Raw genomic sequence first — 25,724 nt, 5'->3', positions numbered from 1 at the left:
GCTGCTCAGGCACCCGGAGCTACCTGCTCTTCCGCCTCTCGCGGAGTTACTAGCTGGAGCTCAGCGCTGCCGATGCGCCCGGCCGGCGCCCCGCTCACTGGAGCCCTGCCTCCCGCGGGGGCGCATAGCGGCAGGTAACGCTGGCTGGGAGCGGGGCTGGGCGATGCGAGGCGGGGAGATCCCCAGCTGGGGGGGGGGGATAGAGCCTCTTGTTTCAGGGGTCGCCCTGATTTCCCCGCCGCGACCCACATGGCGAGAGCATCTGCCCCCATGTTAGGGGATGTAACTGCTCCTGGGCTGGGGGCCTGTATACCGCCCTCCAAACACACCGGCTCCAGGAACTGCTCTCGAGAGGAGACGGGGGTTTCCCGGGCTCTGCGAATTGCTGGAGCTGCCATCTCCGCCAGTGGGATTTCATTTGTTCAAACGCCATTTGCAGTTAAGCGGTATTGTTTGTAAAATGCTTTGGCAGCTGTTGCCAAAACTGGAGGGGAAACGAGCTGGGCACAAGCCGCCCGCTGTATTGGAGTGGGATGCTCCTTGCTGTTAGCAAGAAATGTTGCTTGGAAATGTGTAAAAATATATACATATGAATTTTGGGGAGGAGGGGAAGTTAAGGAAGGAGAGTGGTTAGAGTATTAGCTTTTTCCCTGTGACACTTTTGGTGGGTTTTAATGACGCACACGTGTAAAGATAGAAGAAGTGGTGAGTAAGACAGTGTAGCAGGCAGCAGTGTAGACTTTGTTTTCTATTGAAGTGAAATGTTTAGTGTAACCCAACCTATTCCTTGGGGTTCCAGCAGGGATATTCCTTTGACCCACATTGAAGTATGTGTTCTAGGTTCTTGCATGGCCCGCACCATGAATTATCTGCTTTGGTCATGTATTTTACTATGGCAAGTTGTATTAGATCAGGTATGGGAAAGATGTAGTCAGAAAACATATTTCTCCAAAATTAGGTTATGTCTGTGCTAAAGAGGAACACAGCTGATGTAATGCACCAAGGTATGTCTGTGGATGCTCCTAGTGGATCTGGGTTCACACACTTGAAGCTTGAGTTGGCCAGGGTTGTGTTTTAACTAGCTGATAAAGCCCTGGTACGCAGTAACCTTTTCCACCTCCCATTGAGTTAGTTAAGCACTATGTTAAGCATTATTGTTTAAAGGCTACATCATAAACTGTAGACAGGGTCCACTTTAAATATAGATAGAACAAATGGCTGTTCAAGGTACCACAGTTGTAGCAGGTCATATTGTTTGATGGCATTGTATAAGTGACCGTGAGGTGCAGGCATGTTCTCATTTGCCTTTAAAAACCCTTTTGAAGGGACCCCTGTCTCCTAGTGAAGATTACTGTCCAGAAAATATTCCATCACACTGACTATATTCAATTAATGGGATAAAGAAACAGAGACAAATTCTGCTTTGAATTACACAAATGTAAGTCTAGTAACTCCAGAGAGTTTAATGAAGTAACACCAAATGTCTGTCTATGGAACTCAGCACAGAATTTGGCCCACTATCGGTAGCTAGTGGCAAATGTAAAAATGGGGAATGACCTGATACTTCCTGGACTTTGTTAGTATGTGATAAGAAGCCTAGGAATGTTGCTTAGAAGGTGCTGGGATTCCTACCAAAGCACTGTCCATATTCAGGGGTTCTGTCTAACTTATTAGCCTGTGTCTAGCAGCAGTCTGTCAAGTTTGAAGATTCCCCTCTAGAGTTCCTTAGACTGTAGATTGACATGGTTCTTGTCAATTTCATGGCTCCTCTCCCCAATCTGAGCAGCCCTAAAGACAATTTAAAGTCATTTATATTTTTTACACTGCTGCAGGTGTCTTTCCTCCAGTTTTATGGGAACTGTCTGTCTGCAGACTAAAGGAGATATAGTTGTGTTGGTTTATATCTGGAAGGTTATCAGTTACAATCATTAGGGCTAGAAGTTTTTTTTTCCCTGTTGAGAGCCTAAATTTTGTAGAAATAAATGTCATAGGCTTTTCTGCAGGGAAAGTTTCTTCGGTGGTGGGAGAGTGTACTTTCCAAACCATGTCACTCTTTCCTTGAAAGCACTTAAAGTAAAAATACAGGATTCACTCTTTTATGTATTACTGATGGCCGGTCACACTACAGTAAGACCATGGCTTTTTTTTTTTTTTTAATGAGGAAAAAGGTAAGTAGAGATGTGTTTTTCATTGAGTCAATTAGTTTTCATTTTCAGGCTCTGATCCTGCAAGGAATCCTGTATGGATGCAGGTGCCCTGGGGTCTCAGAGAACTGAGACCTCCAGTTATGTGTAGGGTTTTTGATTTCTTTTTAAGACTGAAAATGCAGAAGTTGTTAAAGCAACAGGTTTTTCTTTTTTTTTTGTGAGGAGGCTTGTGGCTAAAAACTGCTCTTGAAAAAATAGTCTGACTTGCTAATTACTCATGTGATGATGATGATGGAGTGATGACCGAGGATCAAGGAAGTCTCATGCTTAAACTTTAGTCAGCTCACATAAATGCATACATTTTATTTTATTATTTGGCTTCTGTAGGTGAAAGCAGAATTCCATTTAAACATGAGTGAAACCAATTTACAGACTTGATTTCTACAAACATTTGGACAGTGAACTAAAGTGGGAGTGACTTGATCCCTATTTTGCACATTCAAATATGTGCAGTACTAAGTAGGCTTGGGGGAAAACAGTAAATTCTCCAGGGGCAAGTGGGAGCCATCCTTGTTGCGTGGTGCTTAAGATGTTAATTTCTGTGGAATTTTAGCTTTTTTTTATTAAAGAAAAACCTTCTACACCTTATTGTAATGAAAATCATCTTCCAAATAAGAAAACAGTGTTGTTCATTGCTTTCCCCCACCTGCAGTAACCTCCCAAGTCTCTGATGCAGTCTGCATTTTCCCCAAGCCATAGATAAGGAAAACTGACAATATTCTGGCCATTTTCATTGCTGTTTTTTTATGGCCCTCCCACCCTCATAATGCTAGTAATTATTGCTAGTGCCATGCTTTGCTCAGCTCCCCTAAAGCCCCCTTCTTAAGGACAGGGGATATGTGCTTGCATTCACTTGGCAGAGGGTGATCTGAATTGGTCTAGGTTAGTGCAGCAACATTAATTTATGCTGCACGTGGGTGTGGGGAGATGCTTTTGCTTTCTGCCCCCTTCTCTTTCTAGCCATGGAGCCTGAAGGGACAGCAGAGAGCATGTTGCAGAGCTACCACTTCCCTTTCCGTGGTCCAGATCTGCTGAGTTTTCTTGACCTACACTCAAACCTGCACCATGTGGTCTGAAGTTATCAGCCATGTCAACCACGTCATTTGCTTTACTTTTCTCCAATGCTGGTTCTGACGTAAATGCTCTCTATGTGTGACATATTTGCCAGAAGGGTTCCATGACCTCACAGGGAGGGGAGCAAAGATAACATCTTGACCAGAAACTACAGCTAGGCATGCTGCACTTCCTGACAGCCTTAGCAGATTATGTCTGCTACCTGTCCTCAAGATGAGTAGCTTGTACTTACCTGGTTTTTTTAGGTGTCACTTTCTGGTTTTCCTCTGCTACCCTGGTGTATGTGGTTATGTTAGATTATGGAAAAAGCAAACAGAAGATCTGTGAATGGGCTGCACTTTACTCCATTCTAGGGGAAAGGCAGGATCCTCTTTCCCTGGTGTATCCAAATGGCAGGCATAGAAATTAAAATGTGGAAACCGACACTGCGGAACTGATTTCCTACCCTACTTGGAAATCTAGATCTTTTTGATTCTCGTGTGCACTGTCATCTTTTTCTCTTCAAAAATTCCCCTTATCTGAATCTTGTGATCTTCTGCTTTTCTTTCCATGAGACCAGTGAAGTGATGATCATATGAGCATGGGGCAGTCATTCAGTTTTAGGAGGTTGGTCATTTCTGGACAGGTTTGCAGAGTGGTTTGAAAAGAACAAACAAAGGTGCAGAATTTTGTGCAGTCAACTGTGAAGAGGGACTGAATATACAGAAAAATCAGATTGAACTCATTGTATTAGGTTTTTTTTTTATGGTTTTGTGCAGTGCAACCAGAATTAATTTCAGGTAAGAGTTTGTTGGCTAATGAAATCTGTATGAAAGAGCCCCCTTAGTCTTATTTAACCTGCATTTAAGGGGGCTGGCGTGTGGATGCAGTTTGAGTAGGAAGATTCTTAGCGTTTGTGGGTTGGGGAGTAATTTGGTTGAAATAGCATTGATTTTAAATTTTTGTTAGTGGAAAAGTGCTCTATATAACCTGAAAAACACATGAAGAAAAAAATAAACGTGGAATAAAGATGAGGATGGTAAGGACAGACATGCTACAGTTCAGCAATCTGAAAAAAAGTATTTTCTTGGCTCCTCTGGATCCTCTTACAGATTTGAATACTGAGCATTTGCTAGCATATATATACACTGTGGCAAATTGCTGGCACTACTTTAATGGGTCTCATGCTTTCTCTTCTTGGGGAGTGTTCAGGGCACCGTTTCTCACCCCTGAACTGGGGTATTAATTGCCCCACTAGTGTCCTAGAGGAGGGGAGTGGAAAGGGAGGGACCCGGGCCCGCCCTCTACTCTAGGTCCTAGCCCAGGGGCCCTAGGGATAGCAGTAAACCACTTGAACTAGCAGTTCCTTCCCCTGGGTGACTTCCCTCTCCTGCCCTTCAGCTTGTGGGGCTTCCTGCCCTCCCTCTGCACAAACCAGGTATCCCTTTACCTCAGGTCTTGGTCTTCTTAGCCCACCGCAGCATTTCTCCAAATTCTCCTCTGCTTCCCTCCAAACTGCTCTCTGCTCCAAGGCCAATCCACTCTGCTTCAACTCCTTTCCTTGTCTGATTGAAGCAGGGGGGGTTTTATGAGGTGCTCTAATTGGCTTCAGGTGCTTTAATTAATCTATAGCAAACTTTCTTCCCTCTACAGGGAAGAAGGCTCCCTTCTTACACTCTCCTGCTGCCCTCTGGCCTGGGCTTTCCTTGCTTTTTGCCCCTGCTTTAGTTCCGAGACCCCCGAGACCCGGCAGGACATCGGCTCCATCATTGCCGACGCCCCTGGCCGCCTGACATCTGAAACCACCTCTTCTCCTGCTCAATCCACCGCTGCTCCTGCCCGGGCCCAAGAGACACCTCCCCTACAACGCCCAGACGAGCGAGGAAGCCCCGCCCTTGCTGTTAACAGTCCAGCAGAGACTATGGAGGAGGGTGCAGCAAAGATATTACCGGGCATAGGAGAGGGCCCGCCCCTAGGAGAACCACTCCCCCCCCCATGCTGCCTCACACGTCACCTGCCTTCTAGCAGAAGACGGCGCCCCCCTCACGGATCCGGTGGAGATGTGTGGGAGGGCCCGTGACTTCTACACAAGCCTTTTCTCCCCGGATCCGACCGATCCTGGCGCTTGCAGGGTGCTCTGGGAGGAACTCCCCATGGTCAGCGTGGGCGACCGAGACCGACTAGAGCTGCCTCTCACCCTGGCCGAGTTCTCGGAAGCCCTCCGTTGCATGCCCACCAATAAATCTACGGGCATGGACAGGCTGACTGTGGAGTTCTACCACGTGTTCTGGGACATCCTTTGCCCAGACCTGGCCATTGTCTGGGCTGAGTCTTTGCAGGGCGGGGTCCTACCTCTTTCATGCAGGCGAGCAGTGCTCGCCTTGTTGCCGAAGAAGGGGGACCTCCGCGATTTACAAAACTGGCGTCCCGTCTCGCTCCTTAGCACGGACTACAAAATCATAGCGAAAGCAATCTCGCTGTGGCTAGGGTCCGTGATGGCGGACGTGATCCACCCAGACCAGTCCTATACTGTCCCGGGTCACAGCATTTTTGACAACCTATTTCTAGTCCGAGATCTTTTGGAACTCGGGCGTAGAGACGGTCTGTCATTCGCCGTCCTGTCTCTTGATCAAGAGAAGGCATTCGATAGAGTGGACCATGGGTACCTCCTGGGCACTCTGCAGGCGTTTGGATTTGGACCTCAGTTTGTGAGTTTTCTCCAGGTGCTATACGCTTCCGCGGAGTGTCTGGTTAGGCTCAACTGGACCCTGACCGAACCGGTCAGCTTCGGGCGAGGGAGTACGGCAGGGGTGCCCCCTCTCGGGCCAGCTGTACGCTCTGGCGATCGAGCCCTTCCTCTGTCTCCTCTGCAGGAGGTTGACGGGGTTGGTGCTGCGGGAGTCGGAACTGCGGCTGGTCCTGTCGGCATTCGCAGATGATGTGCTCCTCGTGGTCCAGGACCCGGGCGACTTGGCGCGGGTGGAGGCTTGCCAGGCCATCTATTCGGCAGCCTTCTCCACCCGAGTCAACTGGGTCAAGAGCTCTGGCTTGGCGGTAGGGGACTGGTGGCAGGTGAGCTCCCTCCCACCCGCGCTTCAGACCATCCGGTGAAGCGCGGGTCCACTGCTCTACCAAGGCGTTTACCTTTCTGCCACGCACCCTTCTCCGCCGGAGAACTGGCAAAATTTAGAAGGCAGGGTGATAGAGCGGCTCCGGAAATGGACGAGACTACTCCGATGTCTCTCCCTCCAAGGGAGAGCACTGGTGCTTAACCAACTAGTCCTGTCCACGCTCTGGTACCGGCTCAACACCCTGGTCCCGGCCCCGGGTTTCCTGACCAACCTCCGGACATCGATTCTAGAGTTCTTTTGGTCAGGAATGCACTGGGCCCCTGTGGGGTTCTTCATCTACCCCTGAAGGAAGGAGGGCAGGGCCTGAAGTGTCTGCACACTCAGATGTGTGTCTTCCATCTCCAGGCCCTGCAGAGGCTCCTTTATAGTGATGGTAGTTCGACGTGGAGCATATTGGCGCACGCCTTCCTGCGTCGCTTCCAAGGGCTCCGATATGACCAGCAGCTCTTTTATCTTTGTCTGGGAGATTTTCCGCGAGACCTCTCCGGGCTGCGGGTCTTCTACCAGGACCTCCTCCGGACCTGGAAACTGTTTTCAACGACCAGGTCCGTGGCGGCCACCGTGGGAGCAGATCTCCTCGCGGAGCCCCTGCTACGCAACCCCCAGCTCCGTGTGCAGGCGGCGGAGTCCCGCTCGGTGTGCCAGAGTTTGGTCCTGGCGGAAGTCACGAGAGTCGGAGACCTCCTGGACTACAACCGGGGAGACTGGCTGGATCCCCTGACGCTGGCTCGGCGCATGGGGCTCTCCAGACCTCGTACCCCCCGGCGCGTACTTCGGGAGGTGAAGGCCGCCTTGACGCCCGCTGCCCGGGCTTATCTCAACCGAGCCCTGAGCGAGGGCGCACCCCGCCCACCCTCTACCCCAGGCCTGCCAGACCTTTCAATTGAGCCCCTACCCCGTAGATCCCAACAAACCCCTCACCCTTTCACGGCGAGCCGGCAGCATGAACTGCAGCCGGTCAGCTTCCAAATCGTGCCACGGAAACATCTATACACACTCACGCTTCACACCCTGGTGTCCCGCCCCGATACAAAGTGGCGGGACCTCCTGCCACCTTTGGAGGGTGAGCAACCCCGGTGGGCCAGCCTGTATTCCACCTTGGTCCCGAGGCCCGTCGGGGACTTAGTTGGCGGCTCCTTCACGGAGCTGTGAGCACGGGCGTGTTTTTGACACGGTTCACCCCCATCCTGGATACTTGCCCTTTTTGCAACGTGAGGGAAACCCTGGCGCACGTATATTTAGAGTGTGCCAGGCTGCAGCCCCTTTTCCGGCTCCTCACGAATATTTTATTATGCTTTTGGCTACACTTTTCCCCTCTCCTTTTTATTTACACACTCCCCATCCGTGGCCCCACAAAATTGCGAGATCTCCTGGTTATCCTCCTCCTAGCCCTAGCTAAAACAGCCATTTATAAAACCAGAGAGGGGAGGTTGGCTAATGAAGCGTCCTGCGATTGTAGGGCCGTTTTCTGATCCTCAGTACATTCACGTATCCGGGTGGAGTTCCTCTGGGCGGCGTCCACCGACTCCCTTGACGCCTTCGAGGAGCAGTGGGCGCTGTCCGAGGTTCTCTGCTCGGTGACCCCGTCCGGTTCCCTCCGTCTGACCCTTTGATTGAGGGGAAGAGCGAGAGACCCCAGGCCCAGCCGTTGCCGCTGTGGATACCATCATCACTGTCACCTAGGAGGGGTCCTATCACATGTGGTGTACATCCCCCCCCACCCCCAAACCGCCCACCCCGCAGCCGTGCCCATCTTGTTGGGCACTCTCAGGAGAGGAATAATCGGTGACACTGGGCGTGGCACTAGGTAACTCGAGGGGGTGGAAGACCATGAGTGTCGAGGAAGCCCCCCCTGCTCTAGGCCACCAGGTAACTCAGGAGGGTGGAAGACCACGAGTGTCGAGGAAGCCCCCCGGCTCTGGGCCCAGGCTAGCCTGAACACTTCTCCCTCCTGAAGGCTGCTGTGTTATACCTTGTGTTTGCTTTGGTTTGTTGCATAGTTTTGCTTTATCCTTTTTGGTGATTCTTTGTAAGTGTTACACAAATAAAATTCTTTCTGCTTCAAAAAATACACTCTCCTGCTGTCCTCTGGCCATGCTGTATCACAATACTTGCATCTTAAAGTCAAACCCCATATTTTTTTACTGTGTAGATTATCCTGTGGCAGGCACTAGTGGTGATGCACCATTTAATTTGTACCATGGTATTACACAACCTGCATTTTGCTTCTCGCATTGTTTGCTGATCAGTGTCCTTGATCATTGAATGCTTTATGGGATATCTAGTGTTCTTTGGGAGTCATAGCAGAGAAGGAGAAATGACACCTTTTTGTAAAGCTGTTGTTCGCTTCTGATATAAAAACAAGGTATATTACTAACACTACTTCAGTGTACTGCTAATTATGTGCAGATTTACCAATTATATGTGGGAAAAAGATTTCAATTTAAAACCTAACAGTATAATAAATACACATTCCTCATCCTGTTCTTGTCTATTTAGCCAAAACTATTTGTTTAAATGCTAGTAATGCTTCTAACATTTATTTTTGTTTGACTTTTACAGGTGAAGTTTAGAAAACCAGATAGTAATGGAGTATATGAGCACTGATAGCGACAATAAAGAGGAGATTGACTTGTTGCTAACGCACTTAAATGTGTCTGATGTGATAGACATTATGGAGAACTTTTACCCAAATGGAGAGCTGGCAGTTTACGAAGACAGTCTGATTACTATGTGCCAAGAAACTAATCAAAATGGGGGATGTACAGAATCCTTATTATTCCGTGGAAGAGAGGTGTCTTTGCTGTCATGTGTCAGGTACGGGACTGAGGAAGACTTGCTCGCTTTTGCAAATCAGGTGTCCAACACTGCAAAGCAAATTAATGGACAGAGACGACAAGAATCTGGAATCCTATTAAACATGGTATGTCATTTTGCAAGAAAAAGAGAATAGAACATTTTGAATGTAATTACTGCAAACTAAAAACAAACCTACAAATTCTTAAACATACATTGACATAGTAACACCCAACAATAACAATAGGAGGTATGTCATAAGTGTAAGGAAAAGAGTGATCAATAAGATTATTCCACCTGATTTTAATCAAAAAGCATCCCTCCCTCCCCCAAAAGTCAGTATTGGAACAGTGTATCTCATTAGAATTACTTCTCCCTATTAGTGCTAACTGGTACAAAATGTGATAATCTGACATACACACAATCCATTTACAGACTGTAGAAAATTACAATAAGGAATGGTTAGCAACGCAGTGATTGTTTAAGAATTACAAAACGCTTTGTTACCATAACTGTCAAATGCCCCTCATTTTGAAGTGTTCATTTTGGTCCCAAAGTTATTTGCATTCCATAGAAGTCTGTTGTTGAAAACTACTTACATACATAAATAAACGGTCATGGAACAGAGGTGGTAGAAAGAGTTACGCACAAAACAAATGAATCCCAGAGCATTTAAAGTTTCCAGGATGGATTTTTTTTTTTTTTTTTTTTTGGTCTCCCTCATTTTTGATCTTTGCCACACTTTGCATCCCACATTTTGGCCCTTGGTAGGTAGAGAGGTATGTTTGTTACCCATATATATATATAAAAGATGGGCCCAAGTCCAGAGTTAAAATGTTCCCAAAGTTCAGATCCAGGGTTTTCAGACTGGGGGCATGGGCATATATATGTATGTATGTATATATATATATATATGAAAACCCTGGATCTGAACTTTGGGAACATTTAAACTCTGGACTTGAGCCCATCTTTTATACACAGCCGTGAGTAATGATAACTATGAGTGGTGGCTTTCAGAGCAGTCCTATTATTACACGTTCTAAGATTCAAAATTAAAAGCTCACTGGGAGTTGGTAGAAATCTAAAAGTAAGGGCTGATGGTTTCTCTAATTCTTGACCTTAGGTCATGGGGTATGAAGAACTTGTTTCTGCTGACTCAAAGCTCTTGTCATCCTTAAATCTGCTAATACAGTGTCAGGAGACCTTCAGGTTAAAGACTGAGCGTACATAAAGAACAGACTAGTTCTAAAGCTGAATGAAAAACATTTGAGTCTAAACTCTCAAATGCGCTGTTTATTGTATATTGTACCTATTTCTTTTCTTGAGTTCAAAATTCTCTCTCCCTCTCTATCCTAATCTAAATATTAGCATGACCCCCCCATCACCAAAACAGTCCTTTTCCATAACGGAGTGTTCTCTCCGTTATGTTGGCAAGGCATTGGCGCAATCAATCCCAATTGTCTCAAATGTTTATAAGTTTTTCAAACTGTGCAGTATTTTTGTGAACATATGTTCACTTTTTAAACTAGATGACACTGTGAAATGTGGCTTTGCTTATTTAGCCTATGCACAGAAACTATTGAAAATATTGTGCTGCATATTTGTGACGCACCTGGATAGACTTTCAATTAGGTACACGGTTATTTTGTGTGCATATCATTTATGCAGATAACAGATGTGTATGCATGAACCTGCAGTTTGTGGGTGCACGCAACCAGTTAGGCAACTGAGGAGTGGAGTCCAGGGTATTGCCAACGGGTCACCTCTATGCGGATCCACCAGTCTCTGCCCACTGAAAAGCGGAGGAGTGGCGGGGAAGGTGCAGAATGATTGTCATCTTTGGTCTGCTGCAGTGGAAGCAGAGTGATTCCACTGCCATGCAGGTGTTGGTGGGACAGATGTCCCTCCATCCCATTCCTTTGCACTCACTTACATAGCTTGGCCTCAAGGACTTCATTCTGGGATGCAGGAATTGCTCTTTTAGTGAAAAGGCTCCAGGGCTTCTGTTTTTTAGTTACTGCCATACCCTGTGTTTTAGTAACCAAGTTACCTGTGTATTTTTCAAGCCACTTTAAATTAAATTAGATATAAATAAATGATCCTACAGTGATCATAATGTAGGGAACTGTTTATTTTGCTACATGTTCGGTTGCTCATTCCACTGAGGTGAGAGATCAATTATCCTCTCAAAATTTGCTGGGATAGCACACCAGAAATTGGGTTGTTTGACAGATTCAGGCCTCTAGTCTTAGTTTATTTTTAATAAAGTTTTCATCTTCTTTTTTAAAATTACCATTGAACCTTGAAGGTTGCTTCAAAGCATCTCCATTTTCTAAACAACCCAATAGCTAGATTTAACAAAAGTGAAATTACCAGTTGCTCCGTTGGTCTTGGTTTTCCCATGGAGCAATTCATATGTTTTTAGGGCTCCAAGATAAAAAGTCCTGTGTCTTCCAGAATACAGAATTGCTTTTGCTCCTTCTCACAGAGTCCTCAAAGTTTGCTCTGGCAGAATTTTGGAAGCAGAGAGAACCTCCTGATGATATCTTGTGGTCTGGGAAAGTATGAGAAATTTTTTAAGGGGAAAACTCACGGTTGATCTGTGGCAGAGGCCATAATAGTTTCTTACAAATGTATTTGCTACTTTCTAAAAGATGGAAAAAAATTCCTAAGAAATACGAAATGTTGTTCTACTGGAAAACATTTTTCAGCCTCTGTGCTAGTAATATATGGAATGAACAGAGAGATGGACATTAAATATATGTTCCTTTTGCATCAGCTTTTGCTCCACTGTCCACAATGTGTATGTAGTGTAATTTGAAGTATAACAACTTGTTTTTGTGTCTGCTCATAATCATCAAAGTATAAACAAAGCTTTCATTATTTTAACATCTTATTCTTGCAGGTAGGTGCAATACATAACTATCAGTTTTGTCCATCAAGAAAATCCTTTTGTTATTGAAAAAATCTGCTGTTATTTCAAACATAGACAGATTAGATTTGTTTTTACATGAATGACACTTTAAAAACATTAATCTCCACAACATGCTCTTGTGTGTAGTGTGCAACTGAGGTGCTTTGCAATACAGTATATGAGACACCTTGTGTCGCAGGTGTGAAACTAATGTACTGCATTGGTCTGTTTTTGTTTCTTTATGTGAATTCAGAACCTTGTTAAATCCCAGTAAACAGACTATCCATATCTGGAATATAATATCTTTATTGTAAAATAAGACTGAATTAATTGAAAACTTATTCGCTGAAAGTATAATAGCATCAAAGATTGAAGTGCTACATATATCATTACAGATTTATAAAATCATGTAGAACTTTGTTTCATGGTATAATTCAAAGAATGTGAGGACACATGGCAAAGTTTAAGCCATATTTCTGCCTTTTAATAAGCTGCAGAAAATCTCATTTCTTGATGATTTGTAAGTCTTATTCCCCTGCACTGTGTGATGTTAGGAAATGCAGAAAGTCTTACTCATCTTCTGTGACATAGTCTGTGAGTAATAGCTATGTGGCATAACAGGTTATCAGAACCCAGTAAAGAACAAACAAGCCTTCAGGTAAACTTACACAACCCTCATGGTTAGTCTCAGTAAATGTGGTGGTGTTGCCAGGCAATTAATTGCAACTTATAGAAGATTAATCATTGGATAAAAATGTAAATATATCTGCCAGTAATGAGTAGGCCTCATGCTATTCTCATTCTATGTTTCTAAATAAAGATGACTAAATTATATCATGGGAATCACATGTATGCAAAGGTGTTGATCAGGAAATGCTGAATTATGTAGACTTAAGTGATGACCCTTTCACTGCACGTGTAGAATTTTCTGAAGTTGAAGTACCTACCTTTCTAACATTTGTTTCTTTGCTATTTTTTTCTTTTATAGATCACTCCAAAAAATGGGCGCTATCAAATTGACTCCGATGTACTTTTGTTTCCATGGAAGCTGACCTACAGGAATATTGGCTCTGATTTTATTCCTCGAGGAGCTTTTGGGAAAGTGTACTTGGCACAAGACAGAGAGACAAAAAAGCGAATGGCATGCAAGCTGGTATGTTAGCATGGTGCTTTTCTCCCCAAATAAATATTGTGCAATGTGATATATTTAACGCATTAAAAGAGGATATTTCTGCATTTAATTTCAGTGCTAGTTGCGGGTATCGCTTTTGGTTTTATTGGATTAGTGGGGGGAGCGGGAGACGTTCTACAATTAACGTTTGTACTAATTCATTTTTTTGAAGAGTGCTTAGTGTTTGAATTACTAAGCATGGCTTTTTTTTCCTGCTGCACTGTCAGCCAAAATGTTGAAATGTTGCATTCTGCATTTTTTAAGCAAGTGCATTTCTTTAGAGGAAAACCGTCATTTGGGGGATGTAAGAGGTAAAAGCTTCAGCATTCTGAAAACATACAATGATTTGTGTAACTGCAGTGCTGAGCAGACCTGTTGCTTAACTAGTATTCTTTAGAAGTATTTACATTAAATCTTACAGCCATCGGTATAACACAACATCGGAGATGAAAACCTAGCCCCATTGAAGTCAATGGCAAAACTCAAAAGGAGCCAGGATTTCATCATGACTCTTTCTTTTGAATGAGAGAGGCTTGCATTAAGGCCCCAGTTCAGCAACACACTTACATGCTATTGATTTCACTGGACTTAAGCTCATGTATAAATGCTTTCCTATATCTGCTTAAGTGAGACTAAATATGTGCTATTTCCATATTTGCTTTGGGTGTACTGTAAGGATAAGTAGAAAAAAATCCATGATTTTCCACAGCCTAGGGTTTTGTGTCAGGCCCATCTCTTGTATGGAAACAACTCCGCATTTAACTTCAAAGTACTATATTGTCTTTAGTAATAAACACTTCGGGCCAAACTAAGGCTCAGGTGGAGCCATGCTCCATGCCTTCCCATCCCCCCTTATGGGCCATGTAACAGTGCCAAGAGTGGGTGCCCTCCTTGCCTTTGCTCAGGGAACATGGACCTGGCTTTCCCCTGTGCAGAAGAGCTGGAAGGAGGGACTCACATGCCCTTTTCCACTCCATGCACCCAAACTGGGACTTCTTTAGTTTGGCACTTAACCACAACACACCTCAGGCTTAGGATTGTGTAGCTGTGCACGATGCAAACAGTACTTCTCAATGAAATAAAAATGAACCTCTGAAACAGCTGGTTCGGGGCAGTGAATGCGGAGTAAAAGAATGGCCATTGACCTTTGTAGCTGCAGATCACAGCTCTGTATTTTCTATCAATGCCACTTAAAGAATAAACAAAATCCGAGTGGTCATTTCACAGTGACTTTCTTTACCATCGTACCTATGGTAGCTTTGTGATTTTGATCAGGATTTAACCCAGGTTTCTCAAGTTGCTGAACTTGTTTGTTTAGTTGCAAGTGTAAGTAGGGACAGCCACACCTGTTCAGACAGATGTTAGCAGCAGGAGGTGATTCTCAGAGTATAGATGAGACTTCAGATGGCTAATCAGAAAATGGAGCTTTTCTTTCCTTTTTTCTTTTTTCTGAGCCAGGAAGTCTGGTCAGAATTTTGCATACTCCTTTAGGGTTTGATGGGAATGGACGTTGCTAAATCGCTTTGTCTGGGACAGTACAATCTCTTTGGGCATAAGTCCAAAAGCTGCGTCTGTTTTACACAGGATGTGTCTGAAACCAAAAGGAGGAACAATTCAAGAGAGCAAAAATAAGCCTATTTTAATGACTAAATTGTTGTATTTGCCTTTGTGAAACCAGTTTACATATAGAAAACCTAGCCATAGAACGGCTAACTTCAGAATAAGTTTTGTTCGAGCTGGTCTGTCTGTTTTGTCTCAACTTGCTAGGTCCCAGTGGAACAGTTCAAACCATCAGATGTTGAAATCCAGGTCCGCTTCCGCCATGAGAACATTGCTGAGTTGTATGGTGCTATCCTGTGGGATGAGACTATCCATCTCTTTATGGAAGCAGGAGAGGGAGGATCTGTCATGGAAAAGTTGGAGAGCTGTGGGCCTATGAGAGAATTTGAGATCATTTGGGTGACCAAGCATATCCTCAAAGGACTTGATTTCCTTCACTCAAAAGGAGTCATCCACCATGATATAAAACGTATGTATCTTTCATTCTTTGTAAGGCTATTTCTTTTCCTTGTTACACACAGAATACTTACACTTTTTTTTTTAATGCTTCTACTGTAGAGGACAGTTTTGAGGTGCTGAGGACCATCAAATCCTATTGGCCTTAGAGGGGAATTGGCTGACTGACACTCAGTATCTCACAATATCAGGCCCTCAGAATAGAAGCTATTTAAACGTATCTTTTTACTGCTTTTCTTTAATGATTCTGGTGCACTGAAACATCACTGTTTGTTCTGGGCGGGAACGTTAGAGCCCCTTAAGTAATCCAATTCAAAATGAAAAAAAGAACCTGAAGAGTTAAAACATACACTCTGATCGACTGGGCGAAAACTTTGCCCCTCTGTCTGTTTTGACCCAGGGTGAACAGTTTGCCCTTCTGTTTTCATTTTACAGTGTTGGTTTTTGTGTTGTGGCTTTGCATTGCTGTTTCTGAGACTTTGTTCCCACTCTGTAATTGAACTAGGCACATGATTAATTTTTTATTGGGGATTATAGTTTACTTTCTATCAAGGCGCCTGTAAGTGCTAGAGCCCATAAATATGACTTCTGCCCAGCAACACCACCAGAGGTCAAATCCTGCTTGTCTTTCTCAGGGAAGCATGGTTCTTAATTAGTATTTGGCCTCTAATATTTATTTTGCAGCTGATTCTTGCTAAACGTGGGGGTTTGAAACATTAGAACTCACTGTTAGATTAACAATACACAAAATGGTGGCCACAGTAGTTTGTCAAGAGCTGCTTAATCTGTGCATATGATTTAAAAAAAAAAAAAAAATCTTACAAGTAAACTTTGAAACAGTGACAACTATTAAGTTAAATCATTTTTTTTCCTAGTTGCATTTTGTGTGTCTTTTTTTTCCAGTAAATATCTTACAGAGCAATTCAGTCATTGACCGTAAGAATGGAATTACTTAAAAGCCTTTCTAAACAATATATATGAATGATTGATACATATCTGAGGTTTGAAAGAATTTCAATTCCCTTCCCCCCCCCACCCAAGTTTCCAGCACCTTTTCACTTCCCTGTTTTGGCTGGGTTAGGAGCATTGGTTAGGTAGATCAAAACGTGGGCTTGAGAGCACCCGTTTCGATGGCTGTCACCACAAGCTTGGATGCTGTGTGGTGGTGATGCATTGCATCACCTTGTGGTGACAAGATGCGTCATTGTCAGGAGAATGGGGATAAGAGAAGAATTATGTCTGAAAGGAGCCAAGCAGCCTGAAGCTAGCCAGACAAAACCACATGTGTGTGCAGTGTGCTGAGCGGGGCAGGAGGGTGTCAGTGGTGTTCCCCTCCTCCTGTTTCTATCTGAATGAAGAGCTTGACCATGGTGGAGAATGTGTATTGGTGCAAAACTAACTGTAAATGGATGGGGAGGAGGAGACTGTCTCTGCTTCCTGGAGCTTTTAGATATTTCATCCATTCTACAAGTTGAAGTTTCAGAAGTGAATTTATGTAAAATCTCTGGAGCTGGCAATGAAGTCTTCTGTCTCCTTTTGGAGGAGGGGCAGGTTGCAGTGGGTGTCTCCCTCTCGCCTTCCAGGTAGGAGGGAGGGGACATTTGTGGAAGGGATGAATCTTTCTTTAAGGGAGAAGAGGTCAAAAAGGACTCCCAGCTGGGACAATATTTCTTTCCCCTCCAGATTCTGTTGCTGGGGAAATCTCAAACTCCAGGATCCGCTTCAGATTCCCCTATCAGCAAATCCTCCCTTCGCTATCCCCCAGTGGAGGAGAAATTCAGGGGAGCAGAGCTCCCCCAGGCGAGGGACAGGAGGAGAAACTCCCCCTTGGCTTTCAGCTGCACCTCTCTGAGCTCCTTATTTTTAACCCCTGGCTAAAATGCTGTGATATCAAGAAACTGCTCTTTTTGGGGCCCAATCCAAAGCCCATGAAAGTTAATAGGAGTCCTCCCATTCACTTGAGTGAGCTTAGGATCAGGCCCTTGGTATTTGCAGCCCGGCCAAAATGAGGAGTTACTGGAAGTCTTGTGCTAGAGCTTACCCAGATAAGATTTCAAGCACTTATCTCAAACTTTGTAGTCTAGGGAACAATAAGTGCAGTTTCAGGTACCTCTCTCAGTTACTACTTGTGTTTGTAGCAGGGTCATGTTCTGCACTCTCTTGTTCACTTTCATACCATATTAATCTGTATCTTCACAACTGTGCTAACAGATAGATGTTAATAAATCTGTGAAACCAGAGAGCAGACTCATAACCAGAAAAACAGCCGAAAGCTCACTTAAAGAACCAATAAGGTGCAAAATGACGAGTCCGCTTCATTTTTCAACTTGAACAAAGGTGGATTCTCAGGGACCACAAGGTTGGATGCGGTTTTGGTTTTTGAGTTTTGGGCAAGCAGAAAGTCCCCTTTTAAAATACAAATAGCTTCCTCTACTCATTTGAAAAGAAGAATAGCTTTGCAAGAATTTAGCTGAGACTTTCCAGACACAAACAAACAATCTCAACCCATAAGTTGTTCTTAAACATGGAAAGTTTCATCCCCCAAAGAGTTGGGTGTTTTATTTATTTATTTATTTTAAGTTAAGAGCAATTGGAAACAACACTAATGATTTTTCTTGCAACTTAAACTATGATGTTCACTACCCTGAAAGGTACAACTACATAATAAATATGTGATTCTTCAGATTACTTGGTACTTGCATTCAAGTTCTAGGATAACTATTGTAGCATGTAACCCGCACTCTGATTTAAAAGACAATCCTGCCTGGATGTAGGAAACCTTGAAAGAGACTCAGAGCAGGCCTGTGGCCGGGGGAATAGCCACTCTGTGCATTCTCCCTTCCCAATCATTTTTACTAGGAAAACCATCAAGAAGTTATTGGTCTGAACAGTATTCAATTCAATTCCGCACTGCTGAGTTGTACAGGAGGGGCAGTAAGGCACAGGGGTGGTGGGGGAAGCCAGTGGGACCATGTCAACTGAATGATGACAGCTGCCAGTGAGGCTGAGGGCTCAGAGCTCTGCAGAGAGAAAAACCCTTACATGTGAAATCCCTCTCCGCTCTGAATCCTAGGACCCCTAAGGAGTTGGAGGCTATACCATTTACCTGCTTCATGACGCCCAAACACTTCGAGATGACCCTTGTGGAATTGTCAGTGCCATGCCTTTGGCTTTCACTGTTGGAAAATAGTCTGACCTATAAGATCCATGTAATACTTAGAGCTAAATAACTTGCTGCCGGTGATAGTGTTGATCTGTGAAGTGACATATAGGCTAAATATATGTTTAGAGCTAGAGCTTGGGCTGTCTTCCCTTTTCCCATTCTAGTTCTGCACACGATGTTTGTTGCACAATAAATGAAACCAGCTTGCTAGAACCTAAAACCCTGTCTTTTTTGTTTGTTTACCTTTAGCCAGCAACATTGTTTTCATGTCAACTAAGGCCGTTTTGGTGGATTTTGGTCTAAGTGTTCAAATGACTGACGACACCTACTACCCCAAAGACCTCCGAGGAACAGAGGTAGGAATGTGTGCACAAGGAAAAGCCCTGTGATTGCATCATTGAGAATCGTTACAATGCAATAGACTTTCCAGAAGACTTCAGTGAAATTAATGTTTTATCATTTTTTAAAAATCAGTTTTTCTCACACTTAATTCATTTTGTGACATAGTCTTAATTACAGTTGACTTTTTAGATTAGTGACTGGGGAAGTGTAACTGTTCTATCTTGTGAATTTGATTTATTATCCTCAAACTTGTCCATTTACTAACTATGGTTAAATCCAGATCCAAGGGCGAAATTCTGGTCCCACTAAAGCCAATGGTAAAACTCCCATTGACCTCAGTAGGGCTGGTGTGTTATTCCAAGGGATAGCTCCACAAAAGGAGTTATATGCCTAAATCCAACATTTGGATCCCAAACCCCCTGCTCAGCTGCACCCAACCCTGTAGACATCTAAATCCCCTAGGTGCCTAAGTTTCTGCTGGTGAGCACACGCAAATCCACCTCCATCCTGACACCTGGTGCCTAGCTTTTGCTTAAGCCCCAGCAGGATCCTCAAACCTGACATTCCCCCATATAGGTGTCTAAAATAGATTTTAGGCCCCAATTACACACAGCTGTAAGCTCTTGGATAAGCCAATGGGGCTCCTCACAGGCTTAAGTCTTTCCAAGACTGGGGCCTTGCTTAGCGACCGAGAAGCGGCAGTTGGCTTGGATGGACGAAGAAAGCATGGCCTTGCTTAGTATTGCCAAAGAGGCTGTGCTACAGGAAATGTTTCCGCTGGAATGCTGATTCTTGTCATTTTGATAGCCTTTCCGAGCAAAGAATAAGTATGTGTTTAAAGGAAACGTTTACATAACCCTCTCCAGAGGAGTGACGTGCTACTTGCTAGGGCAGCACAGACTAGTACGTTTCAAAGACGCAACTGATATTTCAGAGAACATTTTGTTCGAGGAGGATGCTGGAACATTTTTTCTGGCTTCCCAGTCAGAAGAGTTCAGAACTGAGACATTTTTACCTTACTAAAAATAACTAGCTCTGTGCCGTTAAGCTGACAAAATGCCTTTTCATTCTGTACGACAATGCTGGTTATGGAGCTGTGTGGTAGGAAAGAGGTGAAATCCTGACGGGGACTTTCCAAGGGAGGGAGAAGATATGTGTAAATGGGGAATATTTAGGTTTGTGGCATGGAAAGGTGGAGTTAGGCTTGCTTGGAATTAGACCAAGAGTGCATGAGCCAAGTTCAGCTTAATGAGAAAAACACACTTGCTTATTTGTGTGGGATTGATTAAATGACTCTGTAGTGTGAAGCCAGTTAGGTGCTCACAGTCCTGTACCTTCACAAGGCATATGCAAATTCATCCAGTCCCTTAGTGCATAGACACACCTTCCACCTTTTTTGGAGGGAAACAAAAAAAAAAAGACACGGGGGGGCAATAGTCCTCTGTGGCTGCTCTGCTGTTGGTGCACTGCAGCCTCGTGAGAGACCTAGGTGGGATTGTGGCGAATGGGGATGGGGAGACTCAAACTTTAGGTAAAGCTTTGTGGGAATGCGCACAGGCTACCCCATGAATTTTAGGGCCTAGAGGGAAAGACTCATGCTGTGCTTCCTGCTGGCCTCCATCTCCCTCCAACCTCACCCTCAGCACTGCCTGCTTGGCTTGCAAGGTTGCTGTGCCATCAGTGGATGGCTTAGCTGCCACTGACCCACCTGTGTCCCCTCTGAAAGCCCTAGAGGGATGGTTACTGCTATTCTCTCTGTCTCGGCAGGTATTTATACTGCAATCACAGCTCTGTTATCTGAGTGGTAACTGATGGTAATGCTGTGTGTGACTTGCCACACAGAGCATGCCAAGGTTAAGTTCTTCTTGCAGGTATCAGAGGGGTAGCCGTGTTAGTCTGGATCTGTAAAAGCGGCAGAGAGTCCTGTGGCACCTTATAGACTAACAGATGTATTGGAGCAAAAGCTTTCGTGGGGGAATACCCGCTTCGTCGGATGCATGTAGTGGAAATTTCCAGAGGCAGATATAAATATGCAAGCAAGAATCAGGCTAGGGATAACGAGGTTAGTTCTGTCAGGGAGGATGAGGCCCTCTTCTAGCAGTTGAGGTGTGAACACCAAGGGAGGAGAAACTGCTTTTGTAGTTGGCGAGCCATTAAACAAAGACTGTGAATGGCTCGCCAACTACAAAAGCAGTTTCTTCTCCCTTGGTGTTCACACCTCAACTGCTAGAAGAGGGCCTCATCCTCCCTGACTGAACTAACCTCGTTATCCCTAGCCTGATTCTTGCTTGCATATTTATACCTGCCTCTGGAAATTTCCACTACATGCACCCGACAAAGTGGGTATTCACCCATGAAAGCTTATGTTCCAATACGTCTGTTAGTCTATAAAGTGCCACAGGATTCTTTGCCGTTCTTATTGCAGGATGATTTCGGATAATGCCAGTGCTGTTTTACCAGTTTTTTAGAGGGTGTTGGATGAGGGTGAAATGTACACTAAAGCAAATATACTGGCCTGCAAACCTAATGGGTGGACAGTGCAATGGCCTATTGAAATTTAGCTCTCCAGGCCCATGAGCTGTGGGAGTGCTGTGCAGACAGCATCCTCATCCACCAGCAAGAGGGAGTGCCTCAGGCAGCCTGGCCAGCTGATTACTGAATGGAGCTGACTGGCTCCAAATGAAGTTCTCTCCTGGCTGAACTGGAAAGTGTGATGGCTGCATTTTGAGGACATGCAGGGTGTACACTTGAACAAATGGGGAGGGGGGGGGGATATCACTATCCAATTGTGGTGCCTAACCTAGAGGGAAGGCAAAAGCAGAGGCTCACCTTCCTTTGAATGCCCTTCCCAGATTTACATGAGCCCCGAAGTGATACTCTGCAGAGGCCACACGACAAAAGCGGACATCTACAGCATGGGGGCTACTATCATTCACATGCAGACTGGCAGCCCACCGTGGGTGAATCGATACCCTCGCACCTCATATCCATCGTACCTCTATATAGTAAGTATCCATAGAACAGCTTAGATCAGCCAGCCAAAGGGAGAGAGACCGCTGGGTTCTTGTTGGCAAATCCCCAACCTTCCAGGGGAGTCTGAAAGTATTCGCTGCCAGAGAAATGATGCCATTGGCCCAGCTCTGAAAGAAATATTATAGAGCAGAAAAGCAGGTTGTGATAACTTAGGAGGAGACACAGAGACTGAGAGAGAGCCAATATTAAGATTAAACAGCTACCGTTCTACGGCACTTGGATGTGCTGTGAGGATGATCTTAGAGTTGTGTGAAACTCAGTCATTTCAAGTGCACATGGGTTCACATTTGTTGTCGTTATGGGGTTTGAAGAAACCTAAAAAACCCAGAGCAAAATTAACTAAAAACCTCTAAATTTCACCCAGTTTTGCACTGAAGCCTGGCGAATTTCTCATGCACAATGCCTTAAATGGGCTCCAGTTTGCTTAGAAGGTTTACAGGCCTTTGGCTGAACCAGTCTGAATCTTCAGGTTACATTTAAACCTGAAACCAGGTGAGGTTTGCATGATTACCTATTCCATTGTGACTGTTCAGCACAGTGCCAGAGTGGCAAGTTTTTATAACTTGTGAGTTATGAGAGAGGGGAATTCCCGATTGTCGAAACTGCCAGTGGCTATGAGGAAGTTATCATCTTAATGCTGAGAAGTCTTTCCTTCTTGTTTGCTAGATACACAAGCAAGCGCCCCCGTTAGAGGACATTGCAGAGGATTGCAGCACCAGCATGAGAGAGCTGCTGGAAGCTGCTCTGGAAAGGAACCCTAATCACAGACTGTCTGCTGCAGACTTACTAAAACATGAGGCCTTGCATCCGCCACCAGAGGACCAGCCACGGTGCCAAAGTCTGGACTCAGCCCTGTTTGAAAGGAAAAGGCTGCTGACGAGGAAGGAGCTGGAGTTGCCAGAAAACATTGCGGGTACAACAGCAAGCTTCCCACTCTTGTGCTTTTATACTGTGTTCCCTATCTACATTGTATTCACTGAAACAAACAAAGCTAAAGGGCTTCAGGGCCTCTTGACACGAGAGCTCAGTAAAAATCTTGACAAGATGAGGTCAAATGCAGGTCTCAGTGAAATATGTGGCAAAACTCCCATTCACTTCAATAGGACCAGAATTTGGCTTAAATTCTGTAATTCCAGAAGAATCAGCTGGCCAGAAAACCCTGGCAGTCCTCCAGGACAGTTTTTTAAAAGTACATATTACTTTTGTGAATTGTTTGAACTCTCTCCAGTAATAAGGCCATTTTATTATTAGCTTTTAGTTTGGGAGTTTTTTAATATGACTTTGTTTTATTTTAAAAACTCTTTTATACCTTGACCATGAAGTTGAGGAGTGTCACAGCACTGACATAGAAGGCCTCTGAAAGGGGCTGTTTAAAAACAAAAAGCAAATGATTACCCACATACCAACCTACCATACTGTGTGTGATACGTGCTTATGAAGGGTGAGGCATGAATCAGTTAAAACCTTACGGGGTTCAAGAATATAATATCAGGTCTGAAAGGAGATCTGTCGCCAGCAAGCTGTTAAGACTGTGTGTCTCTTTTCCTTTCTTTTAAAATATTTGTAGTCTACAAATACTTGTAAAATTTGGTGGATGCATCCTGGCAATAGGCACTTAGAAAAACAAAACACAACCAAACAAAAGCCCCAACCCTGATGAAATGCTTTCTTTTATTTACTTTGATTTAAATAATTTAAAAATACACCTGTGCACGTGCATAATCAGTAATACAGTGCAACAAAACCCCAGCAGCATTTAAAGTAATAAAAATAAAACTGTGTTTCTATAATGGCGCCGTCCTGCTGTTTGCTTTGTTAGGTGCACAGTCCTTTGGCCGCTACAGTACTCCAGAGGCAGGGCTCTACTGAGGATCAAGGGACATTTGGCCATTAATCTGGGACTCTTGAGTTTGGTGTGTGAGTGCCCAGGACACTCATAAAAGTGCTCAAGGGAGTTCTGAGGTTGCAACAGCTTCTTCAGAACCATGGCAATTTCTGAAATTATGTGCTAAGTAAAGCAGAGGCCCAGCCCCAATTCTGCATTTTGCACTGCCTAAATGGAGATGTAATCTGGCCAGTGGAGGGTAGTTCTCAACTGGCATAATGCCAGCAGAGCTCCCTCTATTACGCCAGCCTCTCCTGTGGAATCCTGGCTTCGGGGAATGTCCGGGAATGATGGAGCTCTGCTTCCCTCTGGCAATTCCCATCTGGTATAAGGGCTTTTAGAGACCAGATACAATTTTCATTCTGCTCTATCATCAGGGCTCTGGGAACCTAGGAGCTGGAACCAGTTCCAGCCCACCCACCTCCACTCTGAATGAATCTGGCCCTTTTATTTGTCTGGAGATGCCGATGACTTAACAATAGTTTGTTTAAAAATTTAAGCTTTTTTTAAAAAGTCCAAAAAAGAGTAAAAATAAAAATTAGGCCATTAAAAAATGTTGGCAGTGTTTTAAATGAGTTTTTTTCTTGGATTCTAAGGCATTAATACATTTCACCTATTTCCTTTTCAGATTCATCTTCGTGTACAGGGAGTTCGGAGGAATCGGAGTTGTTAAAAAGGCAAAGGTCACTGTACATAGACCTTGGTGCTTTAGCTGGCTACTTTAACATTGTTAGGGGACCACCAACATTAGAATATGACTGACTCTAGTGATTTCTTGTGTCTGCTGGTCAGAGTTGAAAATCTGTCTCTTCAAGCTAATTTTGTGTATAACATAGTGCCTTTTTGAGCTGTAAAATGTGAACTGCTTTGAACTGCACAGCTGATTAAGCTAACTGATTTGTGGACTCTGGTAAATATATCCCAAGCAATAACCTGTTCCTTGATAGCAAACCAACAATACGAAGGAGAAAAGAACACCTTGTTGGGAATATTGTTATCTGGAGACTTTCCATGCACTGTGTGTTTTTCGTACATGCACTTTACATGCTGTGGGCTATTTAAATTTTATACAAGTAGAAAAATTCTTTCATTGAAAAAAATTGAATATTTGGGAGCAGATCCTCCAGTACGACTGAGCTGCACACACTGTTAAGTTTGGCTGGGAAGACTTTGGGCCATCTTTGGCAATCCTACCCAATCTTCAGCTGGCTCAGCCTTCGGCCAGTCTCTCAGGGCAGATTAGGGCAGCCTTTAGATTGATGTGAACCATGCCAGCCACCCGTGGGCCTTGGAGCTATGCATCACTGGGGCACGGGGGTGTACTGGTCACTGTGTCTGTTCTTCCCACACCAGGGAAAAAGTGGGGGGTATGTAAGGAGTTTCTGTGGTGGTGCACACAGCTCATGGAGGTTCTCTGAGAAGGGAGAATCCTCCACTGGCTTTAGGCCCGCTTTGTGCTATGAGAGCAGTGCAACCTCCCCTCACAAGTCAAGCATACTGGCCCTGAACCTGCACGTGATGCTGAACGTTATGTACTTTAAAGCCTATGCAAGTATGTCTAGGGCAGCGATGAGTTTGCTGCCAGTAATGTTGAGAGAATTCCTGATTGTTGTATTAATCACTAATAACCTGAACAGAATGCTTTAAAACTGTACATGTTGAACTGACTTAATAACTATGTATGGGAAAGCATGTCAATAGTGACAAGCTGTGTTTACGTTCCTATGGAAACAAAATGTATTTTGTTCTTGCTATGCCTAATACATCTAAAACGTGATGTTTTGGATGATAGTAAAACTGTGTAAACTACATAGTTCTGTACATCCCATAGGATGAGAATGTAAACTTTTATAAAACTCTTCAGTGCTTAGGATTATATCTCTCTTAAGCATTGTTAAAGATGGCATACTATGTATGTTGTATGGCAAATTCCTTATGAAGCAAGGCCTCATTTTTAGATGTAAATTATTTGATGGCACCTATCCAAGAGATGATCTTAAACTGATTATTTTC

At 44.3% G+C, this 25,724-nt stretch overlaps 1 protein-coding gene across 1 annotated transcript; it reads left to right on the top strand.

Annotated features, from left to right (window-relative positions):
• MAP3K8 (mitogen-activated protein kinase kinase kinase 8) lies at nt 1-25,724 on the top strand. The gene is made up of 8 exons (XM_077809477.1): nt 1-134; nt 8,954-9,314; nt 13,090-13,254; nt 15,040-15,301; nt 18,701-18,807; nt 21,646-21,798; nt 22,493-22,739; nt 24,340-25,724. The coding sequence occupies exons 2-8, from the start codon at nt 8,979-8,981 to the stop codon at nt 24,471-24,473; spliced, it is 1,404 nt and encodes a 467-aa protein (XP_077665603.1). The 5' UTR covers nt 1-134; nt 8,954-8,978; the 3' UTR covers nt 24,474-25,724.

The sequence above is a fragment of the Eretmochelys imbricata genome, chromosome 2 (assembly GCF_965152235.1).
Source record: "Eretmochelys imbricata isolate rEreImb1 chromosome 2, rEreImb1.hap1, whole genome shotgun sequence".
Classification (NCBI taxonomy): Eukaryota; Metazoa; Chordata; order Testudines; family Cheloniidae; genus Eretmochelys; species Eretmochelys imbricata.
Note: the sequence above shows the minus strand (reverse complement) of the source record. Positions and strands in the feature narration are given on the sequence as shown.

Excerpts from the sequence above, each read along its gene's own strand:
- MAP3K8 (XM_077809477.1), top strand. The coding sequence starts at position 8,979 with ATGGAGTATATGAGCACTGATAGCGACAATAAAGAGGAGATTGACTTG. Across the intron at positions 15,302-18,700 it reads CATCCACCATGATATAAAAC|CCAGCAACATTGTTTTCATG; the intron begins GTATGTATCTTT and ends GTTTACCTTTAG. Across the intron at positions 21,799-22,492 it reads ATCCATCGTACCTCTATATA|ATACACAAGCAAGCGCCCCC; the intron begins GTAAGTATCCAT and ends CTTGTTTGCTAG.